The sequence below is a fragment of the Natator depressus genome, chromosome 1 (genome assembly GCF_965152275.1).
Source record: "Natator depressus isolate rNatDep1 chromosome 1, rNatDep2.hap1, whole genome shotgun sequence".
NCBI lineage: Eukaryota > Metazoa > Chordata > Testudines > Cheloniidae > Natator > Natator depressus.
Window position 1 is genome coordinate 62545379 of NC_134234.1, and position 24470 is coordinate 62569848.

At 42.9% G+C, this 24470-nt stretch overlaps 1 protein-coding gene across 2 annotated transcripts in view; it reads left to right on the top strand.

Annotated features, from left to right (window-relative positions):
• Positions 1-24470, top strand: part of VWA8 (von Willebrand factor A domain containing 8) — a 285585-nt gene that overhangs the window by 123766 nt on the left and 137349 nt on the right. For both annotated transcript variants that reach the window (XM_074961437.1, XM_074961449.1), the window contains exon 21: positions 5941-6017. In XM_074961437.1, the coding sequence (XP_074817538.1) occupies positions 5941-6017 (77 nt within the window). The remainder of the gene's footprint in view (positions 1-5940; positions 6018-24470) is intronic.

Below are 24470 nucleotides of genomic sequence, written 5' to 3' on the forward strand. Positions count from 1 at the left end.
TGTAACACTGAACAAAACTCAGAATAGCAAATGTATATTGTTTACCTGTTTTGTGGAGTGTGACAGGGTGCTGAGCAGAGAGACTGCAGAATCAGCCCCCTGCCACACCATTTAAGTGAATAAAGTGAAGCTAGCTGGAAAGAGCCTGTCCTAATTAGGGACTGAGAGCCCAATTAGCCCAGGGCTATATAAGAGGCTGGGAAGAAGGAAGCCTGGGTGGTGGGATGGAGGAGAGCGAGGAAGTGCAGGCAGGGAGAAAGCCCTTCCCTCTTGGGTTCAGACACAAGGAACCCAGAGCTGTGTACATTGTATGGTGAGAAGGAGGTGGGAACACAGACTTGTAAATAAAAGCACCAGTGGTTTCAGAACCAGAGGCTCACTGAGTGACTTTATCAGAGGCAGGAGCCAGGAGGGCCAGCTGTGCTCTGCTACATGGAGCAATTTAAAGGACTTTTTTTTTCTTCAATCTATTGCCTGTGAAGGTGTGCAGCTTCCTCTACAAAGGAAGAATGTACCACCTCAAAGAAGGCCTTGCTATTAACATAAAGGTGTGCTATATTTGCTATATAGCTCAAGTATGCTATATTTCTGTCAGAATAAAAAAATGTACTAACACTTGCTTTTCTCAGATATTTTTATTTGGCTTAGCCAAAACTTCAATACAACTGTTATTTATTCATCCTGATTTGCATATTTCTGTATTTTTTGATTAATGCATATCTTTAAGCTTATATAGCGGAAATATTTCATACAGAAGTGCTATGCAGATATCTCAGAAAAGAACTAATTTATTGTTCTTGTGCTTCTGATAAGCTGATTAGTCATGTTCCTTGTGGGTGGTGATGTTAAATCTGGCTGATCCATGGGGGCGAGTTACATGAGATTGAAGGAATTATTTGTTACCTCAGTCTGCCCATAGAACAACCCAATATTTTCAGCCTTTTTATATGAAGTGTATAGTTAAATTGCTCATTACTCTAGATATCAGTGTATATATAAGAGAGAGAGCTTTATTCTTGACACTTTAGTACAAGACTCAAGGAGGGTGGCTTTATGCCATCCTTATGCTCCTCGATCTCCACAGCTACCACAGGCTTGTTTCAGGGTTATTCTAACTTGGGTCCACTGGTAACTTTTCCTAAGAGGCTGTTCCAACGTGCTGCAGTATTTCTTTTCCTTGCCCACGTCCCAACACATTCTTTATACCATGGAGGCCAGGTTAGAGTTGTGTAGAGCCAGCTGGCTCTTTGTCAGTTAGGATTTCCTCAGGAAGTCAGTTAAGCTGGCGGTAGTGGTCTCTTGATGGCACAATGGAGCCTTATAATAGGCCTGGATCTGTCCCAAGTGTTTTATTAAATCATTCCCTCTTGCTGGAAGATTGTTCTTAATAATAACAATACATGAAGCTTTTGCATCCAGAGAGCTGATTTACAAACACTGTTTTAATCACTGAAGGACTCTGGTGAGGTATTCCCATTTTATAGATATGAAAATCTGAGGCAAACAGAGGTGGTGACTTGTCACAGTGTGAGTCTGTGGGACAGTCAGGAATAGAATGAAAGAGCTTTGACTCTGATTCCCTAACCATTTTTGCCAGTCAAGGATTTTGTGAGGTACACCACAATATCTGTGTAGGCACATACTGTACTCCTTCAAGCAGCTAAGTTTAAAAGTTGACCAACCTTAACATTTTTATAATCGTTACGATCTAGTGGGGAATGCCTGTTTCTAAATATTATATGCATATTTTAAAAATACATCATTCTCACTGATTGAAAATAAAGCTACAACAAAAAAGGGGCTGTATTTGATGAAACACACAAAAAATGTCTAAGGTGAAATCTTGGCTCTACTGGAGTCAATGGCAAAACACCCATTGACTTCAAGGGGGCAGGATTTCACCTGTCGTGGTGTTAGTACTGCTCACTCCATTCCTTGGTGCTTTACAGTACCCATTTAGCATCTGAACATTCTTTTGGAAGCTAGGCGTATTCTTACTCTCATCATTGGCAATGATAACTTAGAAAGAAGTAAACAAGAGGCAGCCATGTTGTCCTCTCTTACATTAGAGAGATGAGGGAAAAAAAACCACAAAATTGTTTAATAGTTGGGAAATATCTAAATTGAGTATGTGTGAGTTCCTAAGTAGGGTGACCAGATACTAAATACAAAATATCGGGACCGCCGCAGGGGGAGCGCCTTTTCTATTGTTGCACTTACCTGGCACCTTAGGCGGTGGGAAATAAATCTTGCCAGCGAAGAAAGAAGTACCTGCCGCCGAAGTGCCGTCGAAGACCTGGACGTGCCGGGTGAGTGTAACAATTGAAAAAGCGCTCCCCCTGCCTGTCAGCACCGCCTAAGTTTAAAAAAAAAAAAAAAAAAAAAGACGTGCTCGAAACAAAATATCGGGACAAATGACGTCCCGACCGTACTTCGGTCGGGATGCAGGACAAACTGCTCAATATCGGGACAGTCCTGATTTTATCGGGATGTCTGGTCACCCTAGTTCCTAAGGCAGTATTACAAACAAACAGATAAATCATGCTTTCTCTCTCAATACAGATGAAAGCCAAAGAATCTTTCTTCTTATAATAGAGTATCCAATTTGTTTGATATTTGATGTGTTCTGTACTGATTCTGTATGTTGATCTGTCTCGCTGCAGCTTGCTTTTTGCTATAGTTGGCTCGAGTCCCATTCTGCAGAGAATTAGGCATGGACTGTACTAGGAATTGGCACACAATACTGACTGTAACCATCTGCCATAGTTTTTGACGGTCTTTTAAAAAAGTGCATTATGCAGTTCTCCTTCTGTGTAGCTGTGCTGAAACTAGGTGGAACATTTCAGTACATCAGCCCATTTATGGTTTTAAAAATCTCATAGCTTAAGTAACAGTAGTGTATGGCTGTGTAACCATCTCCATATGTGATATTACAGTTTTCCAGCTATGTTTTATTTCTACCTGATAAAATGTGTGTTCTTTGACTTTGTAGAAGAACTTATGATTTCGCTATATTATGTCTTGTTCCAAATACTGGAGAATTTTAAAAGTCCAATAATTCTTCAAGCATGTGATTACAGGATATTGGCAATTATTGAAAATAGAAATGTCAGTAATACGAAGCATATCTTATGTCCCCATCACATTTGTATATAAAGCTATGACTCCATTGGGAGATTCTGATGTCAAGAAATCATGAAAAGGTGGACTTATTTATGTAGTATAACCTAACGTGTGAAATATAGAGGTATCATAGAAATGTAGAGGTGGAAGGGACTGTGAAAAGTCATCAAGTCTAGTCTCCTGCTCTGAGGAAAGACCAAGTACACCTAGACCATCCCTAACAGATGATTGTCTAACCAGTTTTTAACATTGTGGAGAATCCCCCAATGATGGGGATTCCACAACCTCCCTTGGAAACCTATTCCAGAGCTTAACTACCCTTATAGTTAGAAAGTTTTTCCTAGTATCTACCCTAAATCTCCCTGGCTGCAGATTAAGACTATTACTACTTGTCCTGTTTTCAGTGGACATGGAGAACAATTGGTCACAGTCCTCTTTATAACAGCCCTTAACACATCAGTTGTCTTTTCTCAAGACTAAACATGCCCAGTTTTTTTTAACCTTTAGGTCAAAGATAGGTCAAGATTTTTTAAACCAGTCCTCTTTTTTTGTTGCTTTGTTCTGGACTCTTTGAGGTTTGTCCACATCTTTCCTGAAGCGTGGTACCCAAAAATGGATACAGTACTCTATCGGAGGCCTCACCAGTGCCAAATAGAGCAGGACCTTTTACCTCCCGTATCTTATATAGGACACTCCTATTAATGCACCCCAGAAAGATATTAACCTTTTTCACAACAGCATCACATTGTTGACTCATATTCAATTTGTAATGTGCTATAATCCTTGCATCCTTTTCAGCTACCTCGCCCTTTATTTCTCATTTTGTAGCTGCGCATTTAATTTTTCCTTCCTAAGTGAAGTACTTTGCATTTGTCTTTATTGAATTTCAACGTATTGATTTCAGAACAATTCTCCAATATGTCAAGATCCTTTTGAATTCTAATCCTGTTCTTCAAAGTTCTTGCAACCTCTCCCAGCTTAGTGTCATCGGCAAATTTTATAAGCATATTCTCCACTCCATTATCCAAGTCATTCAGAAAATATTGAATAGTGCCAGACCCAGGACTGATCCCTGCAGGACCCTACCAGATATATCCTCCCAGTTTGACAGCAAACCATTGATAACTACTCTTTGAGTGTGGTCTTTCAACCAGTTTCGTACTCAGCTCACTGTAAGCATACATTGTGGTTCTGTTTGGTCACCAGCTTTTTTTTTCTTCTCTGTTCTCTCGGCAACCTTATATGCTTCCATGATTTCAACTGCTACATTTATGTGAATGATTCTCAAATCTACTTCTCTATTTCTTTGTTCAGTCTTACATTTTCAAATGTCTCTTTAAGTATCTTAGATGTCTCATCACAATCTCCATATTTTCCAAAATAGTGAACTTATCATTCCTCCTCATCTCTTTCCTTTGTTTCTTTTCTCTGACTGACAACTCTACTATCTTTCCTATCTATCAATCTTGCAACCATTATGCTATGGTCTGTGTAAGAGAGGAATTGTTTCACCCTCTGATTGATAGATGGAGAAAGTTATCACTGCCCTCCACTGTTATCTGATAGTCTAAAAGAAACAATGGATCAGCATGAGCCATAACTTCAGTTTGTGGACTTGGGGCTTTTGCCACTGATTTCAGTAGAACAGGGTTAGAAAATATTGTACATGATATTGAACAAAAGGCAATGCTCTAACCCAGGGGTGGCCAACCTGAGCCTGAGAAGGAGCCAGAATTTACCAATGTACATTGCCAAAGAACCTCAGTAATTCAGCATCCCCTCACTCCCAGTGCCTCCCGCCCACCGGCAGCCCCGCAGATCAGTGCCTCTCCCTGCACCTCCCAATCAGCAGTTTCATGGCTTGCATTAGGCTTGTGGGGCGGAGGGGAAGGAGCAAGGGCATGGCAGGCTCAGGTGAGGGGGAGGGGGTGGGAAGGGGTGTAGTGGGGCAAGCCTGTGGCAGAGCCAGGGATTGAGCAGTGAGCACCCCCCGGCACATTCGAAGGTTGGCGCCTGTAACTCCAGTCCCAAAGTCAGTGCCTATACAGGGAGCCGCATATTAACTTCTGAAGAGCCACATGTGGCTCCGGAGCCACAGCTTGGCCACCCCTGCTCTAACCACAGCCAATTGCTCCTAGATGTTTCCCCTGACTACCAAGTTTACTACTTTGCATTTGTATTTAGTGTAAGCCCACCATCCGCACCCCTATTGTACTTCTGTCAAATGCTGGGAATTAAAGGTACTAGAGTACTAGAAATTAGTTAAAAGGAGATGTAGATTTCAGTCATCCAAATACTGGTAACACTATTAGACAAAGTATGGTTGTAGATTATATTTGTATTCTGTATTTGCTGCTCACTTTCTCCTTTGCTTTGGGTACTTCACGTTAGTGTGCTCTGTTATTAAACCAGTTGCGCTGAATATGAAATAAAGCATGTAGAAATAAGAACTACAAAACTTATCATCGTATTTCTAAGAGGGAGTGTACAACTGGTAATATGAAAATTTCTGCACATCTATTTCTATGTAGCTATTCCTTGTGCAATGTATATATTCCATGCTATACCACTTTATATATATATTAAAATCTAGTAGGACAGACAAAATATGCAGTTACAAAGAATATGACTTTTCTTTTTCAAACTAAACATTGGTGTAAACCTAATAATATAGTATCGTAATTGTGATCAAAACTTTTGTATCTTGTGTGAGATTCTACTAGATAGTAAAGGAATTCTGACCTTATTCTCTAGACAATTCTTGGATATTAAAGTACTCTTCTTTGTCTGTAATTTTTTTAATATACGTTATTTCAGGGCGTGGGAAAAAACAAGATTGTTGACCGATTCCTTCACCTGTTAAATAGACCCAGAGAATATTTACAGCTGCATAGGTAAGAATGTCACTTTACATGATTTCTTTTTTTCAATGTCATCTTTATTTTCACTGCTGAGCTTTTAAATGTTCGCATCTCATATTCCTGAAGTTTTATTTATTATTGTTTATTATTTGTATTACTGTAATGCATAAGAGCCCTAGTCAGACACCAGGATCCAAGTGTGCTTGGTGCTGTACAAACAGAACAAAAGACATTCTCTGCCCCAGAGAACTTACCGTCTACAGACAGACGAAAGAGTACAAGGAAACAATGAGACAATACTGGTAAACATGATAGGCAGTAGTCTCAGCACACAAGGACCTGACTGTTGTCTAGTTTATTGTAGGCATCAGAGCAAAGAAGAGTTTTAAGAAAGGATTTGAAGGAAGATGATGAGGTAGCTTTGCAGATGTTTACAGGGAGCTTCTCCCAAACATGGGAGTAAACAGAAAGGTGTTTGTCTGAAAATTTACCAAGTGGGTTGTGGAGACTGGAAGTTGTAGCTACTATTCTCTTTTTCCTTTTGCACCCCTACTTTCCACCTCCATCACAGACATACAGAAAAAGGATGCGGGGGAATATGATATATTCTTTATACTTTTTTCATATGCAAACAATAAAAAAGGCAAAAAACTTTAAACTCACAAATCAAAATAATTCAAAATCTACAACAAAGGGTTGATATATAATGACTGGTTACATATCAACCATATATAACAACAAATGATTGATCTATAATGACTTATCAACAATTTACATGCTTAGTCTTCAAAAGTGAAGCTGTGGAGGTCCTCTCTGTTTCCTTTGGAGACACTGGAATGATGGATGAGACATCAGTAGTCCAATACATTGGACCATCTAAATGAAGAATCAGTTTGGATCAGATTGCTTCCCCATCAACCTAGTTTCAAACAGTGTTTAAATTTAGCCTGCCTGTTTTTGCCCCAGTGTATCTAAAACAATGCTACTAAAAAGGTTTCACTGCTGCCATTTGTCTGCATAATCCCTTTGTCGTTTCCCCTCTCATTTCCCTTCACTGGCTTGTTCTACTTCCACATGAACTTTAAGTTTCTTGTCTTCACACTCAAGACTTGGTATAGTTCCATCCCTCTATCTCTCTGCTCTCAGCTTCCCTTCTAAATGCAGCCTTTGTTACCTCCTACTGTCAGCTTTGTGCCTGCTTTCATACCATCTCCTCTGCATGGGACAGCCTCCCACTTCCTGTGTGTGGAACACCTTTTCTCTTCTCCAGAACTTGTTTATTTCACAAAACTTTTCTGTGTTGCTGTCACTGAGAGCATATACATTTTTGCATCTGAATTGCGTAGCTATATTGTGTTGTTACATTTTTCTGCTAGGCTGGAAGCTCCTTAAGGTAGGAACCGTGAGCCAGATTTTTAAAGGTATTTAGTTGCCTACTCCCATTGACCTTTAAAAATCTAGCCTCATGTCTCCTTGGATTTTTCTTGAATAGGGTAAAAGATTTTTTTAAACAAATACTTTAGCTAGCGCATTCTAACTAATGTGTTAAAGCGCTAGTCTAGACAATGCAAGTTGTACTTCAGTTTGGCTTCACATCAACCAACTAGCTAAAGTACAACTTGCATTGTTTAAACTAGAGCTTTAGAATTCTTTAGTTAAAGAATGTGCTAGCTGACATGTTCTAACTAAAAACCCAAACTTCTTCTTTGAGAGATGTCCCTGTGGGTGCTCCACTCCAAGTGTTGGTGTGCCCCGGCGCCTCCGCTTGAAGATTTTTACAGCAGTACTCGCACGGTCCACGCATGTGCGGTGCCTGCCAAACATGCTTCAATGACGCACGCACAGCCCGGGCTCCTCAGTTCCTTCTCTACCATCCCCGGCCTGAAACGGAGCTCAGCCGTCTTGCTCAGTTATTTCTCACTTTAGATAGTTAGTCTTTTTTTATGGTTTATCTAGTTTTTTTAAGTCAGATAAGTTTAATTTCCCCCTTCTTCTCTTAAAAAAAAAAACAAAACATTTTTTTACTTCAGTTTTTTTCTGTCAGTTAGACAGTTCATACTGTGTCTGGCTCGCCAAGTTTTAAGAGATGCACTACATGCAGAGAGGCCATCCCTATCTCTGATGGCTATTCTCAGTGTGTTCGCTGTTTGGGGGAGTCCCCCAAAAATGTGCCCACTGCAGTAAACTAAAGGCTAGAGCATGAAAGAACTGAGACTCAAGGTAATTCTAATGGAGAAGTTCCTCAGATCTGCCTCTGACCCAGGTTAGGAGTCCTACTTAAGACAGAGCCCTCCTAAGTCCACTAAGGACAAGAAAACAACAGAAAAAGGGCCAGCTTCATCACTTCACAGAGACCAGGTCTGTCTCATCAGTGCCGACTGCTCTGCAATTCAGCACATACGCTGCATCCCTGGCACCATCCGTATCCCAGCTGCTGCTGGTACGCAGTGCTCTGGTGCCGCAGCTACGGACTTAAAGTTGCCTGCCTCTTCTTATATGGCACCGCACAGCACCGCAAAGGACTCGGTGCCTACTCAGCTGAGTCTGCCTGTGCCACACACAAGTACGGTTGCTGTCCTGGCACCGACACCTCAATCACCTATGACTCCGCATACAGCGCTGCACTGCTCAGCACCAGCCAACCGTATGGCACCGCTGCCACACCCAGTGCTATATATTCTGGCTCCTTTTACCTCGGCACCATAATTTATTCATTCCAGCGATTTGCTAATCTCGCCAACTCCAGATTCCTCATTACTTGGTACCGATGTCTCTCTGGGACCATCTGCACAGCACCAACAGCTATCCCCTATTCCTTCTCACTTTTCTAGTGATGAGGATGACTAAGTGGAGGGAGTTTTTTCACCATACCATTCTTCCCCCTTCACGCTCCTGCTAGCATGGGACCAAGGTCCTCATATTCTGGGGATTTACCACCCTGATATGGACACCTGTGGATGTGACCACCCATAACCTTCTCCAGACAATGGCATTATTGGAACCCCTGGCATTCCTGCAGCAGGCACTACAGTAGCTATACAGCCCACGCAGAGGCAACATTAGATCTCCTCCTGTACCCGTCCACACTTCTGCGACGGATGGACAGGGGCAACCTGCAACGGTGCATGCAGACAAGGAGGCACTTGAACCCTCCCCAAATAATAATAATTCATCCACCTCACTAGGGAGAGAAGCTGAGTCCTGGTTAGGGGGCGGGGCTTCTCTGACTAAGGGTCCTATAAAGGTAGCCAGCCAGTCAGGCAGCGGCACAGACAGCTGTAGCGACACAGAAGCCAGCAAACAGAGCTGTAAACAGGGGAGTTTGAGTGGGAGTTAGTTTGTATTGCGGTGCTTGTTTGGGGGTTGGTTTTGCTGTGGGTGGTGGTGTTTTGGTGTGGTTTGTGTTTCCTAGAGTAACAGGATTTAGGTGGGAAGGCTATGACAGATACAGAGGCAGCAGTGGGAGTGACTCATATCGTGGAAGTCACAATGAAGATGACTGGATGTGGAAGCTGCGGAAGCTCCATGATCCTGGAGGGGGTACCTGGTAATAGTTTTGTCTGCATGAAATACCATCTGATAGAGCTGATGGAGGAAAAGATCCGAGGTTTGGAGATGCAGGTGGAAAGTCTGGTTGAGTTTAGGAAGGGGTTTGAGCAGATTATGGAGCAAGACATGAGGTATCTGAAGGGAAAAGCTCAGACTTGCAATTGGAAGCAGGACTGAGGAATTCTGAGGGGAGACTGGGTGACGAAAGTGGTCAGTGGAAGCATGTGACTAAAGAACCAGGCAGAGGAAAAGACGGGCTAGTGAAGGAGAAATAGAGCTCAAGAACAGGTTTGCAGAGTTGGAAAATGAAGAAGGGGCTCAGCAGGTCATCACTGAAGGTGGAAGGGCAAGGAAGAAGAGAAGAGCGGCTAGTCCTATAGGAAAAGGGGAAGAGTCAATGGAGACGACACCAAATATGAGCCCTAGGAGGATACAGGATGGGTTGAAGAGGATTGCAAGGAAGAATAGGAATGGACAGAACTTGCAGCCAGAGGGAACAGGGGCCACAGCACCATCACCAGGAAAAGGCCGGTCTATGTGATCGGGGACTCTTTACTGACAAGAATAGACAGGCCTGTAACCAGAGCTGATTTAGAGAATAGAAGGGTATGCTGTCTTCCAGGTGCTAAGATACGGGATGTAGACCTGAGGTTGAAAAGGATCCTAAAGGGAGCTGGAAAGAATCCCCTAATTATCCTTCATGTGGGAACAAATGATACGGCTAGATTCTCGCTGGAAAGTATTGAGGGAGACTATGCTAGGCTGGGGAAGATGTTTAAGGAAATCGAAGCTCAGGTAATCTTTAGTGGGATTCTGCCTGTTCCTAGAGAAAGGCAACAAAGGTGTGACAAGATTATGACTATCAACGGATGTCTTAGGCAATGGTGCTATAAGGAGAGCTTTGGGATGTATGGCCACTGGGAGACATTCATGGACAGAGGACAGTTCTCTTGGGATGGACTTCATCTGAGTAGGGAAGGAAATAGACTTCTAGGATGGAGGCTGGCACAACTGATTAAGAGAGCTTTAAACTAGGAATTTGGGGGAGATGGTTGGGAGATGTCCAGGTAATCTCCACGCCAGATTTTAGCATTGAGAGGGAAGAAAACAAAGTAAGAAAGGATACAGCCGTGGGTAGGAGAATGTGTATAAGGAGGAAGGGCAGTGTGGATACCAGTCTAATAGGTTATACTGGCTGTAGCATGACCGTGCCTAATAGGGTACAGAATGTGAGCAAGGCCAAACAGCAAAAATTAAGATGTTTGTACACCAATGCAAGGAGCCTAGGTAACAAAATGGAGGAACTAGAGCTACTGGTGCAGGAAGTGAAACCAGATATTATAGGGATAACAGAAACATGGTGGAATAGTAGTCATGACTGGACTACAGGTATTGAAGGGTATGTGCTGTTTAGGAAAGACCGAAATAAAGGTAAAGGTGGTGGAGTAGCATTGTATATCAATGATGAGGTAGAATGTAAAGAAATAAGAAGCGATGGAATGGATAAGACAGAGTCCGTCTGGGCAAAAATTACATTGGGGAAGAAAACTATTAGAGCCTCCCCTGGCATAGTGCTTGGGGTGTGCTATAGGCCTCTGGGATCTAATTTGGATATGGATAGAGCCCTTTTTAATGTTTTAAATAAAGTAAATACTAATGGAAACTGCGTGATCATGGGAGACTTTAACTTCCCAGATATAGACTGTAGGACGAGTGCTAGTAATAATAATAGGGCTCAGATTTTCCTAGATGCGATAGCTGATGGATTCCTTCATCAAGTAGTTGCTGAACCAACTAGAGGGGATGCCATTTTAGATTTGGTTTTGGTGAGTAATGAGGACCTCATAGAGGAAATGGTTGTAGGGGATAATCTTGGCTCAAGTGATCATGAGCTAATTCAGTTCAAACTGAACGGAAGGATTAATAAAAATAAATCTGCAGCTAGGGTTTTTGATTTCAAAAGGGCTGACTTTCAAAAATTAAGGAAATTAGTTAGGGAAGTGGATTGGACTGAAGAACTTATGGATCTAAAGGTAGAGGAGGCCTGGGATTACTTTAAATCAAAGCTGCAGAAGCTATTAGAAGCCGGCATCCCAAGAAAGGGGAAAAGATTCATAGGCAGGTGTTGTAGACCAAGCTGGATGAGCAAGCATCTCAGAGAGATGATTAAGAAAAAGCAGAAAGCATACAGGGAGTGGAAGATGGGAGGGATCAGCAAGGAAAGCTACCTTATTTGAGGTCAGAACATGTAGGGATAAAGTGAGACAGGCTAAAAGTCAAGTAGAGTTGGACCTTGCAAAGGGAATTAAAACCAATAGTAAAAGGTTCTATAGCCATATGAATAGGAAGAAAACAAAGAAAGAAGAAGTGAGACTGCTAAACACTGAGGATGGAGTGGAGGTCAAGGATAATCTAGGCATGGCCCAATATCTAAACAAATACTTTGCCTTAGTCTTTAATAAGACTAAAGAGGATCTTAGGGATAATGGTAGCATGACAAATGGGAATGAGGATATGGAGGTAGATATTACCATATCTGAGGTAGAAGCGAAACTCAGACAACTTAATGGGACTAAATCGGGGGGGGGCCCAGATAATCTTCATCCAAGAATATTAAAGGAATTGGCACCCGAAATTGCAAGCGCATTAGCAAGAATTTTTAATGAATCTGTAAACTCAGGGGTTGTACCGTATGACTGGAGAATTGCTAACATAGTTCTTATTTTTAAGAAACGGAAAAAAAGTGATCCGGGTAACTACAGGCCTGTTAGTTTGACATCTGTAGTATGCAAGGTCTTGGAAAAATTTTGAAGGAGAAAGTAGTTAAGGACATTGAAGTCAGTGGTAAATGGGACAAAATACAACATGGTTTTACAAAAGGTAGATCATGCCAAACCAACCTGATCTCCTTCTTTGAGAAAGTAACAGATTTTTTAGACAAAGGAAACCCAGTGGATCTAATTTACCTCGATTTCAGTAAGGCGTTTGATACCGTGCCACATGGGGAATTATTAGTTAAATTGGAAAAGATGGGGATCAATATGGAAATTGAAAGGTGGATAAGGAATTGGTTAAAGGGGAGATTACAACGGGTCCTACTGAAAGGTGAACTGTCAGGCTGGAGGGAGGTTACCAGTGGAGTTCCTCAAGGATCAGTTTTGGGACCAATCTTATTTAATCTTTATATTACTGACCTCTGCACAAAAAGTGGGAGTGTGCTAATAAAGTTTGTGGATGGTACAAAGCTGGGAGGTATTGCCAATTTAGAGAAGGACCGGGATATCATACAGGAGGATCTGGATGACCTTGTAAACTGGAGTAATAGTAATAGGATGAAATTTAATAGTGAAAAGTGTAAGGTCATGCATTTAGGGATTAATAACAAGAATTTTAGTAATAAGATCATAGAATCATAGAATATCAGGGTTGGAAGGGACCCCAGAAGGTCATCTAGTCCAACCCCCTGCTTGAAGCAGGACCAATTCCCAGTTAAATCATCCCAGCCAGGGCTTTGTCAAGCCTGACTTTAAAAACCTCTAAGGAAGGAGATTCTACCACCTCCCTAGGTAACGCATTCCAGTGTTTCACCACCCTCTTAGTGAAAAAGTTTTTCCTAATATCCAATCTAAACTTCCCCCATTGCAACTTGAGACTATTACTCCTCGTTCTGTCATCTGCTACCATTGAGAACAGTCTAGAGCCATCCTCTTTGGAACCCCCTTTCAGGTAGTTGAAAGCAGCTATCAAATCCCCCCTCATTCTTCTCTTCTGCAGACTAAACAATCCCAGCTCCCTCAGCCTCTCTTCATAAGTCATGTGCTCTAGACCCCTAATCATTTTTGTTGCCCTTCGCTGGACTCTCTCCAATTTATCCACATCCTTCTTGTAGTGTGGGGCCCAAAACTGGACACAGTACTCCAGATGAGGCCTCACCAGTGTCGAATAGAAGGGAACGATCACGTCCCTCGATCTGCTCGCTATGCCCCTACTTATACATCCCAAAATGCCATTGGCCTTCTTGGCAACAAGGGCACACTGTTGACTCATATCCAGCTTCTCGTCCACTGTCACCCCTAGGTCCTTTTCCGCAGAACTGCTGCCTAGCCATTCGGTCCCTAGTCTGTAGCGGTGCATTGGATTCTTCCATCCTAAGTGCAGGACCCTGCACTTATCCTTATTGAACCTAATCAGATTTCTTTTGGCCCAATCCTCCAATTTGTCTAGGTCCTTCTGTATCCTATCCCTCCCCTCCAGCGTATCTACCACTCCTCCCAGTTTAGTATCATCTGCAAATTTGCTGAGAGTGCAATCCACACCATCCTCCAGATCATTTATGAAGATATTGAACAAAACCGGCCCCAGGACCGACCCCTGGGGCACTCCACTTGACACCGGCTGCCAACTAGACATGGAGCCATTGATCACTACCCGTTGAGCCCGACAATCTAGCCAGCTTTCTACCCACCTTATAGTGCATTCATCCAGCCCATACTTCCTTAACTTGCTGACAAGAATACTGTGGGAGACCGTGTCAAAAGCTTTGCTAAAGTCAAGAAACAATACATCCACTGCTTTCCCTTCATCCACAGAACCAGTAATCTCATCATAAAAGGCGATTAGATTAGTCAGGCATGACCTTCCCTTGGTGAATCCATGCTGACTGTTCCTGATCACTTTCCTCTCATGTAAGTGCTTCAGGATTGATTCTTTGAGGACCTGCTCCATGATTTTTCCAGGGACTGAGGTGAGGCTGACTGGCCTGTAGTTCCCAGGATCCTCCTTCTTCCCTTTTTTAAAGATTGGCACTACATTAGCCTTTTTCCAGTCATCCGGGACTTCCCCCGTTCGCCACGAGTTTTCAAAGATAATGGCCAAGGGCTCTGCAATCACAGCCGCCAATTCCTTCAGCACTCTCGGATGTAACTCGTCCGGCCCCATGGACTTGTGCACGTCCAGCTTTTCTAAATAGTCCCTAACCACCTCTATCTCCACAGAGGGCTGGCCATCTCTTCCCCATTCTGTGATGCCCAGCGCAGCAGTCTGGGAGCTGACCTTGTTAGTGAAAACAGAGGCAAAAAAAGCATTGAGTACATTAGCTTTTTCCACATCCTCTGTCACTAGGTTGCCTCCCTCATTCAGTAAGGGGCCCACACTTTCCTTGGCTTTCTTCTTGTTGCCAACATACCTGAAGAAACCCTTCTTGTTACTCTTGACATCTCTTGCTAGCTGCAGCTCCAGGTGCGATTTGGCCCTCCTGATATCTTTCCTACATGCCCGAGCAATATTTTTATACTCTTCCCTGGTCATATGTCCAACCTTCCACTTCTTGTAAGCTTCTTTTTTATGTTTAAGATCCGCTAGGATTTCACCATTAAGCCAAGCTGGTCTCCTGCCATATTTACTATTCTTTCGACTCATCGGGATGGTTTGTCCCTGTAACCTCAACAGGGATTCCTTGAAATACAGCCAGCTCTCCTGGACTCCCTTCCCCTTCATGTTAGTCCCCCAGGGGATCCTGGCCATCTGTTCCCTGAGGGAGTCGAAGTCTGCTTTCCTGAAGTCCAGGGTCCGTATCCTGCTGCTTACCTTTCTTCCCTGCATCAGGATCCTGAACTCAACCAACTCATGGTCACTGCCTCCCAGATTCCCATCCACTTTTGCTTCCCCCACTAATTCTACCCGGTTTGTGAGCAGCAGGTCAAGAAAAGCACCCCCCCTAGTTGGCTCCCCTAGCACTTGCTCCAGGAAATTGTCCCCTACGCTTTCCAAAAACTTCCTGGATTGTCTATGCACCGCTGTATTGCTCTCCCAGCAGATATCAGGAAAATTAAAGTCACCCATGAGAATCAGGGCATGCGATCTAGTAGCTTCCGTGAGTTGCCGGAAGAAAGCCTCATCCACCTCATCCGTTACTTCTAATTGATGGGGACGCATCAATTAGAAGTAACGGAGGAGGAGAAGGACCTTGGAGTATTGGTTGATCATAGGATGACTATGAGCCGCCAATGTGATATGGCCGTGAAAAAAGCTAATGCGGTCTTGGGATGCATCAGGAGAGGTATTTCCAGCAGAGATAAGGAGGTTTTAGTACCATTATACAAGGCACTGGTGAGACCTCACCTGGAATACTGTGTGCAGTTCTGGTCTCCCATGTTTAAGAAGGATGAATTCAAACTGGAACAGGTACAGAGAAGGGCTACTAGGATGATCCGAGGAATGGAAAACCTGTCTTATGAAAGGAGATTCAAGGAGCTTGGCTTGTTTAGCCTAACTAAAAGAAGGTTGAGGGGAGATATGATTGCTCTCTATAAATATATCAGAGGGATAAATACCGGAGAGGGAGAGGAATTATTTTTACTCAGTACCAATGTGGACACAAGAACAAATGGATATAAACTGGCCACCAGGAAGTTTAGACTTGAAATTAGACGAAGGTTTCTAACCATCAGACGAGTGAAGTTTTGGAATAGCCTTCCAAGGGAAGCAGTGGGGGCAAAAGATCTATTTGGCTTTAAGATTAAACTCGATAAGTTTATGGAGGAGATGGTATGATGGGATAACATGATTTTGGTAATTAATTGATCTTTAAATATTCATGGTAAATAGGCCTAATGGCCTGTGATGGGATGTTAGATGGGGTGGGATCTGAGTTACCCAGGAAAGAATTTTCTGTAGTATCTGGCTGATGAATCTTGCCCATACGCTCAGGGTTTAGCTGATCATCATATTTGGGATCGGGAAGGAATTTTCCTCCAGGGCAGATTGGAAGAGGCCCTGGAGGTTTTTCGCCTTCCTCTGTAGCATGGGGCATGGGTCACTTGCTGGAGGATTCTCTGCTCCTTGAAGTCTTTAAACCACGATTTGAGGACTTCAGTAGTTCAGACATAGGTGAGAGGTTTTTCGCAGGAGTGGGTGGGTGAGATTCTGTGGCCTGCGTTGTGCAGGAGGTCAGACTAGATGATCATAATGGTCCCTTCTGACCTTGGTATCTATGAAACAGCAGATGATTTTACTCATTTTTAGGACCTCTTCAAAGGAGTGGTTAATGAGCTCAAGATCACTCTGGATGAGGTGTTGGAGACTCAACATGAGCTGACCGACATATTACAACCTTCGACCTCCTCCAAGATGGCCCTACCTATTAATGGAGCCATTATGGACCCTGCCAAGAATATGTGGCAAATCCCAGCCACCATACCCTCTATCTGCAAAAGGGCAGATCGAAAATACTATGTCCCCTCCGTGGGCTCAGAATTCCTTTTCTCATGCCCAGCACCAAATTCACTGGTGGTAGAAGCAGCCAACCAAAAGAACAAACAGCAGCATTTCCAATCCACTCCCTCTGGCAAGGACAGCAAAAGAATGGACCTACTTGGCCGCAAAGTATATGTATCATCCATGCTACAATTTAGAGTGGCAAACTACGCAGCCCTACTGGCCGAATATGATCACAGAAATTACAGAAAGCTCATGGACTTTATTAATGATGTCCCAGAGGACAAGAGGCAGCAATTCAAAGCAGTAGTCTCTGAAGGGCAGATTATTTCCTGCACGGCATTGCAGCCTGCCCTCTATGCTGCGGACACAGCTGCCAGGTCCACCGTGGAGGCCGTAGTGATGCGTCAGGCTTCATGGTTTACCTCTTCTTCTTTCCCACGCAAGGTACAAAACACCGTGGAGGATCTCCCCTTCGATGGCGAGAAGTTATTTGCAGCAAAAACCAACGAGGTGCTGCACACCATGAAGGATTCCAGAGCGACACTCAGATCCCTAGGCATCCATACAGCGGCAACTAGAAGACGACAATACAGGTGTCAGCCTTACCAATGCCCACGATACCTGGCCTACACACAACAACAACAGAGGCCATACGACCACCAGCAGCAACACTGCCAGAGACCCAGGCATCAGCGATGACTCCCCACAACATAGGCACCATCCCAACCCCCTGTATCTAATAAGCAGATTTGAAGCCTTCGTCGAGGGTATAGAAAACCTCCTCCCCCCCTCCAATGCTTATACTTCCCATCCAACCTTTTGGTCACCGTTTACTCCCATTCTACCACAACTGGCAAGTCATCACTACGGACGGATGGACCTTAGAGATCATCCGATTGGCCTATTCCATCCCCTTCCTATCCATGCCTCCCCTACCCCACACTCACTCCCTCTTCAGGGACCCGTCTCACGACCACTTGCTCCACCAAGAAGTGCAACATCTTCTGCAAATAGGAGCAGTCGAGACGGTTCCCGATCAGCACATGGGAAAGGGTTTTTATTCCCATTGCTTTTTGACAGAAAAGAAAAGTCGGGGATGGCGACCCATCCTCGACCTCAGGCGACTCAACAAGTTCATCAGAAACCAAAAATTCAAAATGGTTACCCTCACAACCATAATTCCAGCATTGGAGCAGCGAGATTGGTTCTCAGCCCTCGACCTGCAGGATGCTTATTTTCATGTAACTGTACACCCTGCCCACAGGTGTTTTCTCAGATTTGTTATGGGCTCAAATCACTACCAATACAGGGTTCTGCCCGACGGCCTCTCAATAGCACCCTGCGTCTTTTACAAGATTCTCGTGGAAAAAAGGAGTCATAATTTTTCCTTATCTGGACGATTGCCTGCTCAAGGCACAGACTCTCGGGGAGGCCATTCAAGCCACGCAGATGACCATCGACTGCTTCCAGGGTCTGGGCCTACAAATAAACAAAAACAAATCCACATTAACGCCTACTCAACGACTAGAGTTCATAGGTGCTCACCTCGATTCCACAACCAGACTTTCATCTCTCCCATCCTCCAGATTCAACACCATAAAGTTGCCAAGTTGCAAAACAGCCCGCAGGTCACTGACTGCAACTTCTCGGCCATATGGCCTCTTGCACATTTGTGGTCAAGAATGCATGCCTCTCCATGCTGTGCCTGCAGGGTTGGATGACCACTGGCTACAGACCGAATATGCACGGCCTAAACAGACTTCTGTCCATACCTACCAAAGTTAAGGACTCAATCACATGGTGGACTCTTCCACACAACCTCTGCGCAGGAGTCCCCCTCCATTATAATTACAACGGATGCTTCCCTCACGGGCTGGGGAACACACATGGAACACCACACCACTCAGAGACTCTGGTCCCCTACAGAAACCTTACTGCACATAAATCTTTTAGAGCTTCGAGCATTCCGCAACGCCTGTTTCCAATTTCTCCCGCACATCCAGAATCAACACATCAGGATCATGACCAACAACATCACCTGAATGTTTTATATAAACAGACATGGGGGAGCTCAATCCCACTCGCTCTGCACGGAGGCTATGAAACTTTGGAATTGGTGCCTCCCACAAAATATCCAAATTTCAGCCTCCCACCTACCTGGTTCACTAAACACCACCGCGGACGAGCTCAGCAGAGCTTTCCCCCTAGATCATGAATGGGAGATAAACGATACCATCCTACACAACATGTTCAAAATATGGGGCTATCCGCAGCTGGATCTTTTTGCAACTGCTACCAACAAAAAATGCCAGGAATTCTGTTCCAGAGCAGGCCTAGGAAAGCACTCAATGGGAGACGCATTCACCATCAAATGGAGTGACAATTTCCTATATGCATTCCCTCTGATACCACTTCTTCACAGGGTAATACAAAAAATGTGAGTGGAGAGGGCTAGGGTCATACTAAAAGCCCGTACATGGCCCAGACAGGCGTGATACTCATTTTTAATGAGGATGTTAGTTTGCCCGCCGATTCCACTTCCCTATCCCTTTCAAACCTGTTATCACAATGCAGGGGTCAATTACACCACCCCAACGTAACGGTGCGGCACCTCAAAGCATGGCTCCTCAATGGTTATCTAATGAGGACCTAGGCTGCTCTGAATAGGTACAAAGAGTACTATTACATAGCAGAATACAATCCTTACGTACTGCCTATCTCCATAAATGGACTAGGTTCACTCACTGGTGCTCTGCCAAGCAAAACCACTCCTGCTTCCGCCCTCTTTCACTAATACTAGACTGTCTTTTAGAACTTAAACTATCTGGGCTCTCCTTTAGCTCCATAAAGGTACGTCTAGCAGCAATTACGGCATTTCACAATAAGACCAGAGACACTACTATCTTCACCCACCGCATCACAAAGCGGTTCCTCAAGGGCCTCCAGACCCTATACCCGGACATTAGACCACCCACTCCACCCTGGGACCTACACTTGGTATGCATATGCTTGATGTGCCATCCATTTGAGCCACTTGCAATATGCTCCCTCCAACATCTATCCATGAAAACTGTGTTTTTAGTTGCCATTACATCTTCCAGATGTGTAGGAGAACTTGGCGCACTTATGGCTGACCCACCGTACACTATATTTTTTAAGGACAAAGTCACACTCCGAACGCATCCTAAATTTCTCCCGAAGCTGCATTCCTCCTTCCACCTCAATGAACCTATCCATCTACCAACCTTCTTTCCTAAACCGCATGCGAACACTTTTGAATCAGTAATGCACACACTCGATATGCACAGAGCATTGTCCTTTTATTTCGATAGGACTAAGCCCTTTAGCGCTTCCCCTAAACTTTTCATTGCAATCGCAGAACGATCCAGAGGCAAATCCATCTCTACCAGAGAATATCCAATTGGATAGCAGACTCCATCCGCCTATGCTACCAATTAAAGAAGATGAATCCTCCAACTTCTGTTAAGAGCACACTCCACCAGATCTGTGTCAACATCTGTGGCATTCTTACGTAACATTCACGTCACAGATATTTGCAAAGCCGCCAGCTGGGCTTCAGAGCATACCTTTGTTAAACATTATGCTTTTACTCAGGGACCCCTGACTGACATTCGAATGGGCTGAGCTGTGCTGTTTACAGCTTTCTTACCAGATCTGAAGTCCCTACCTCCTTAGCAGATACTGCTTTTCAGTCACCTGGAGTGGAGCACCCACAGGGACATCTCTCGAAGAAGAGGAGAAGGTTACTCACATGTGCAGTACCTGATGTTCTTTGAGATGAGTGTCCCTGTGGGTACTCCACTACCCACCCTCCTTCCCTCTACTTCGGAGTATGGAGCAGTCTCCATTGTATACAATGAAGTGAGGAACCCCGGCCGTGCACACGCATTATTGAGGCACATTCAGTGTGTGAGGTAGGCACCGCGCGTGCACGTACTGTAAAAATCTCCGAGCGAAGACACGGGGTGCACCAACACCTGGAGTGGAGCACCCACAGGGACACTCCTCTCGAAGAAGGTCAGTTACTGCACAGGTGAGTAACCTCCTCTTTCTATCTCAGTTAAGAAAAACCTTTTTGAGTTTTCTAAAAACTCTGTGTACACTTACAAGGATCTGTAAACACCCTATAGAAAAATTTTTATAGAATTTAATAGAAAATGATACAATCCTATGAAATTCTACAAAGTAATTTAAAAAAGTATATAGAAATTTCAGCATTTCCTATTACATTTGATGGTCTTTTCTGAAGAAATTCTATAGGACTTTTCAATAAGGATAATAATAAATAATGAGGCATACTTTTCGAATCCAGTGTCAAGTAAGTTGTAGACTGTGTGTAGGTTTACAAAAGATATGTGCTTTATTATGCTTCTTGGTTCTATATCTGTCTTTCTCTCCAGCAAGTAACTAGTTGATTGATAATATAGAGAATGTCTTTATTCAAAAATATGTGAGCATTGCCTTGGGGTGATAATCACCTATTATGCCCTGCAGTATTTCTGCGGATCAGTAAGTGGCTAGCATCAGCACATCTGAACACGCTAACACATGCTATTTACTGCAGAAAAATAATTGCAAACTTTTCTAACTGTCATAGTTGTTTATATTTTATACATGGGTTACATTAGCCTATTGTGAGCAGAGTTATACTTCCTGTAAATGTCCGTCAATTTGACTTGGTTCTGCAAGTGTCACATGGTGGAGACTGAAGGCAAGTATACTCTAACTGATGGATTGTGACCTTCTCTTTGTTGGCCCTTTCATTATTTGTCTGACTGCTCATGACCTCCACATTCCTTAAAGTTTAGAGGTGAACACTCTAATTCCACCTCACTTTATCTCATCTGAATACAATGTTCACTTGCTAGTTCCTTACCTTGGGACTCTGAGTCCCGATGAGATATCTGTTCTACAGAATGGTTGGTAATATCTAGCACCTGTACTTGCCCAGGCACAGGTTTACTGAATTCAGGGGGACTACTCATGTGCGTGAGTTTTTTATCAAAATTGGAACAGCTGTGTGTGTGTAATAATTATTATTTAAAACAAGTAATATACACACACAACAGCGAAGGACAAAGGTTAACAATAACAATTGGTACTACAATATAACAAAACATTGTGCTTTTTGGAACAAAAGACATGTATTCTTAAGTATCATATATTCTTAATACTGGTTATAATTAATGAATTGCTGCAGAAGAAACTGGTGGAATTGGGGAAAAAAGTAGCCAAGGCCTTAAAGATTAATGTAACACATATATCTACCAGTAGTTGAACCACTGTAAATATAGTAATTTATTTTGAAAAAATTGTAGAGAAATGGAAAAGGAAATAAAAGAAAATGATCATTAAAATTCAATCAGTGTAAAAGTTTTCAAAAGTGCCTTAAGCGACTTAGGAGTCTCAGATCTGGTCGATCCTTAAAAATTAGTTTGACCTAGCTATGTTGTTCAGGGCTGTGAAAAATTTCGCACTCTGGCCATAGTTAATTGATCTAACTCCTGGAGTAGATGCAGCTAGGTTGACAGAAGAATTTTTCCCTTGACCTAGTTGCCGCCTCTTGGAAAAACCCTTCCCATCAATGTAGGAAGCATTTACACTATGCTGCTACAGTGGCGCAGCTGCAGTGCTTCAGCAGTAGTTGTAATGTAAGCCTGCTGTAAGCTCCATTTTCAAAAGCATCTAATCCTGTTGACTTTCCATGGGACTGAGGGCTTGTCTACACAAACATTTAGTTCTCAACAAGCAGACGTGTGAATCTACCCCATACTAGCCTGCCGCATACTAAGGGTATGTCTACATCACAGCGGTATAGCTATGGCGCTGCAGCTGTGTCACTGTATTGTAGACACTTCCTGCATTGATGGAAGGGTTTTCCATCAGTGTAGGTAATCCAGCTCTCTGAGATGCTGTAGCTAGGTCATTGGAAGAACTATTCAGTCAACATAGCTGCATCTACAGTGTGGGATAGGTTGACCTAAATAAATTGCACAGGGTTAAAACGTTTTCACAGTGCTGAACGATGTAGCTAGGTCAGTCTAATACTTATTTGTATTAAGTGTCTGTGTAGACCCTGCTGACACGCGTTAACTACTCGTTAATGCTCTTTGGTCTAGTCCTGTTTGAAATTGGATTTATGTAGTTTAATCAATCTCAAATTCACACCGTTTATTAATTTAGATTAACTTTCCTGGATGTCCCCATGTAGACAAACTGTAAGATATTTTTTGAAAATTTTACTTTCAGTAAATAATATGAGGGAAATAGAAAAAAAATAAAGTGTAACTGTAGTATGTCCTATTATAAGATGTAAATATACATTATGAAAGATTCCCCAACTCTCTTCTCAGCAAATGGGTACCTATCCAACTAAAAATGCTGTTGAAATATTTTTGTTTCATTGGTACAATATCATAAAGAGTTCTAACGATCTACCCAATTTTCATATCCAGAAGTTAATTTACATGGTGTAAATTGAATTTTGAGGGATTATTTAAATTATAGAATATATATTATTCAAGCATCAGAGGTCACTTTCCTAATCAGAGTCGGTGAGCTGATACCATGAGTAATTTTGAAGTCACATTTCATAAATACACTTGTACATGATAATGATGAAAGGAACTGAAAGGTGGAATAAGTAGGATTTCTTCTGGCATTTGGATGTATTTGTATTACTTCTGATTCACATACAAGGGGTAATACAAATAAATCATAAATCATTCTTCCTAGCCTTTCTTACAGTTCTTAGCTGAGTTTTCTTACTTTCCTGAGTGTCATCTTTACATTTTAGGTATTTTTTGTTCTCAGACACTAAAATTGGTACTTGCAACATTAATTTAAGGGGACACATTGATACAGTTAATAGGGAAGAACCTCCAAAACATGTTTGATTAACAAAATATCACTTAAACTGTGGGCCATTTCTTTCAGGGTAAGTTATTTCCTGTACTTCAAATGTATTTTAATGCCTCATAACAAGTATACACATAAATAATCACATTTATTTGTAATCGGAAATGAAATCCTAATTAAAGACAGCTTCTAGGGGCTGTTGTATAACACATCAATAAAACCATACATTTAAGGTACATAAATCACATAACCTCAGTATGGCAGTGTAACAGGGTGGCTGGGAGGCTGAGGCTATTCTGATTACAGAATGAGTCATACCCCGAAGAAATCAAGGTGACTGCCCTATAAAAAACAGGACAAGGCTGCAATGAAGGGGAGGCGCTCAAGACATTTTAGAGAACCAGCAAAGAGTATGAAGGCCTCCTGTGTGGAAGTCCCCAAGACCACAGGAGTTGTGACAGAGATGAGCCCAGGAGGCTCATGTGGGGAAACTCAAATGGAGTTTGGGCCCAGAAAAACTGGCAAGACGAACTGTGAGAACAGACTGGGACAGAAAAAGAGATGCAGCTGTGAGAGAAGACAGAGTGAAGTATAGACTGTTGTGTGGTGATGGACTGTATTTTGGGACCCTGAGAATTGTTAAGAACTGCAGTTGTTATTAAACTAGCCCCAGGCAGGGGGTGTTATTATCCACAGTAAAGCTTGTGTGCAGTTATTAAATGGGACAGGGTGCCTGCAAAGCTACCCCGGCCACAAAGGTGCTCTCAGTCAATGGCTACCCTGTTACAAGCAGACATACAACCTCTAGCTTTGAATTCATAAAATAAGCAGGGTTAGGCT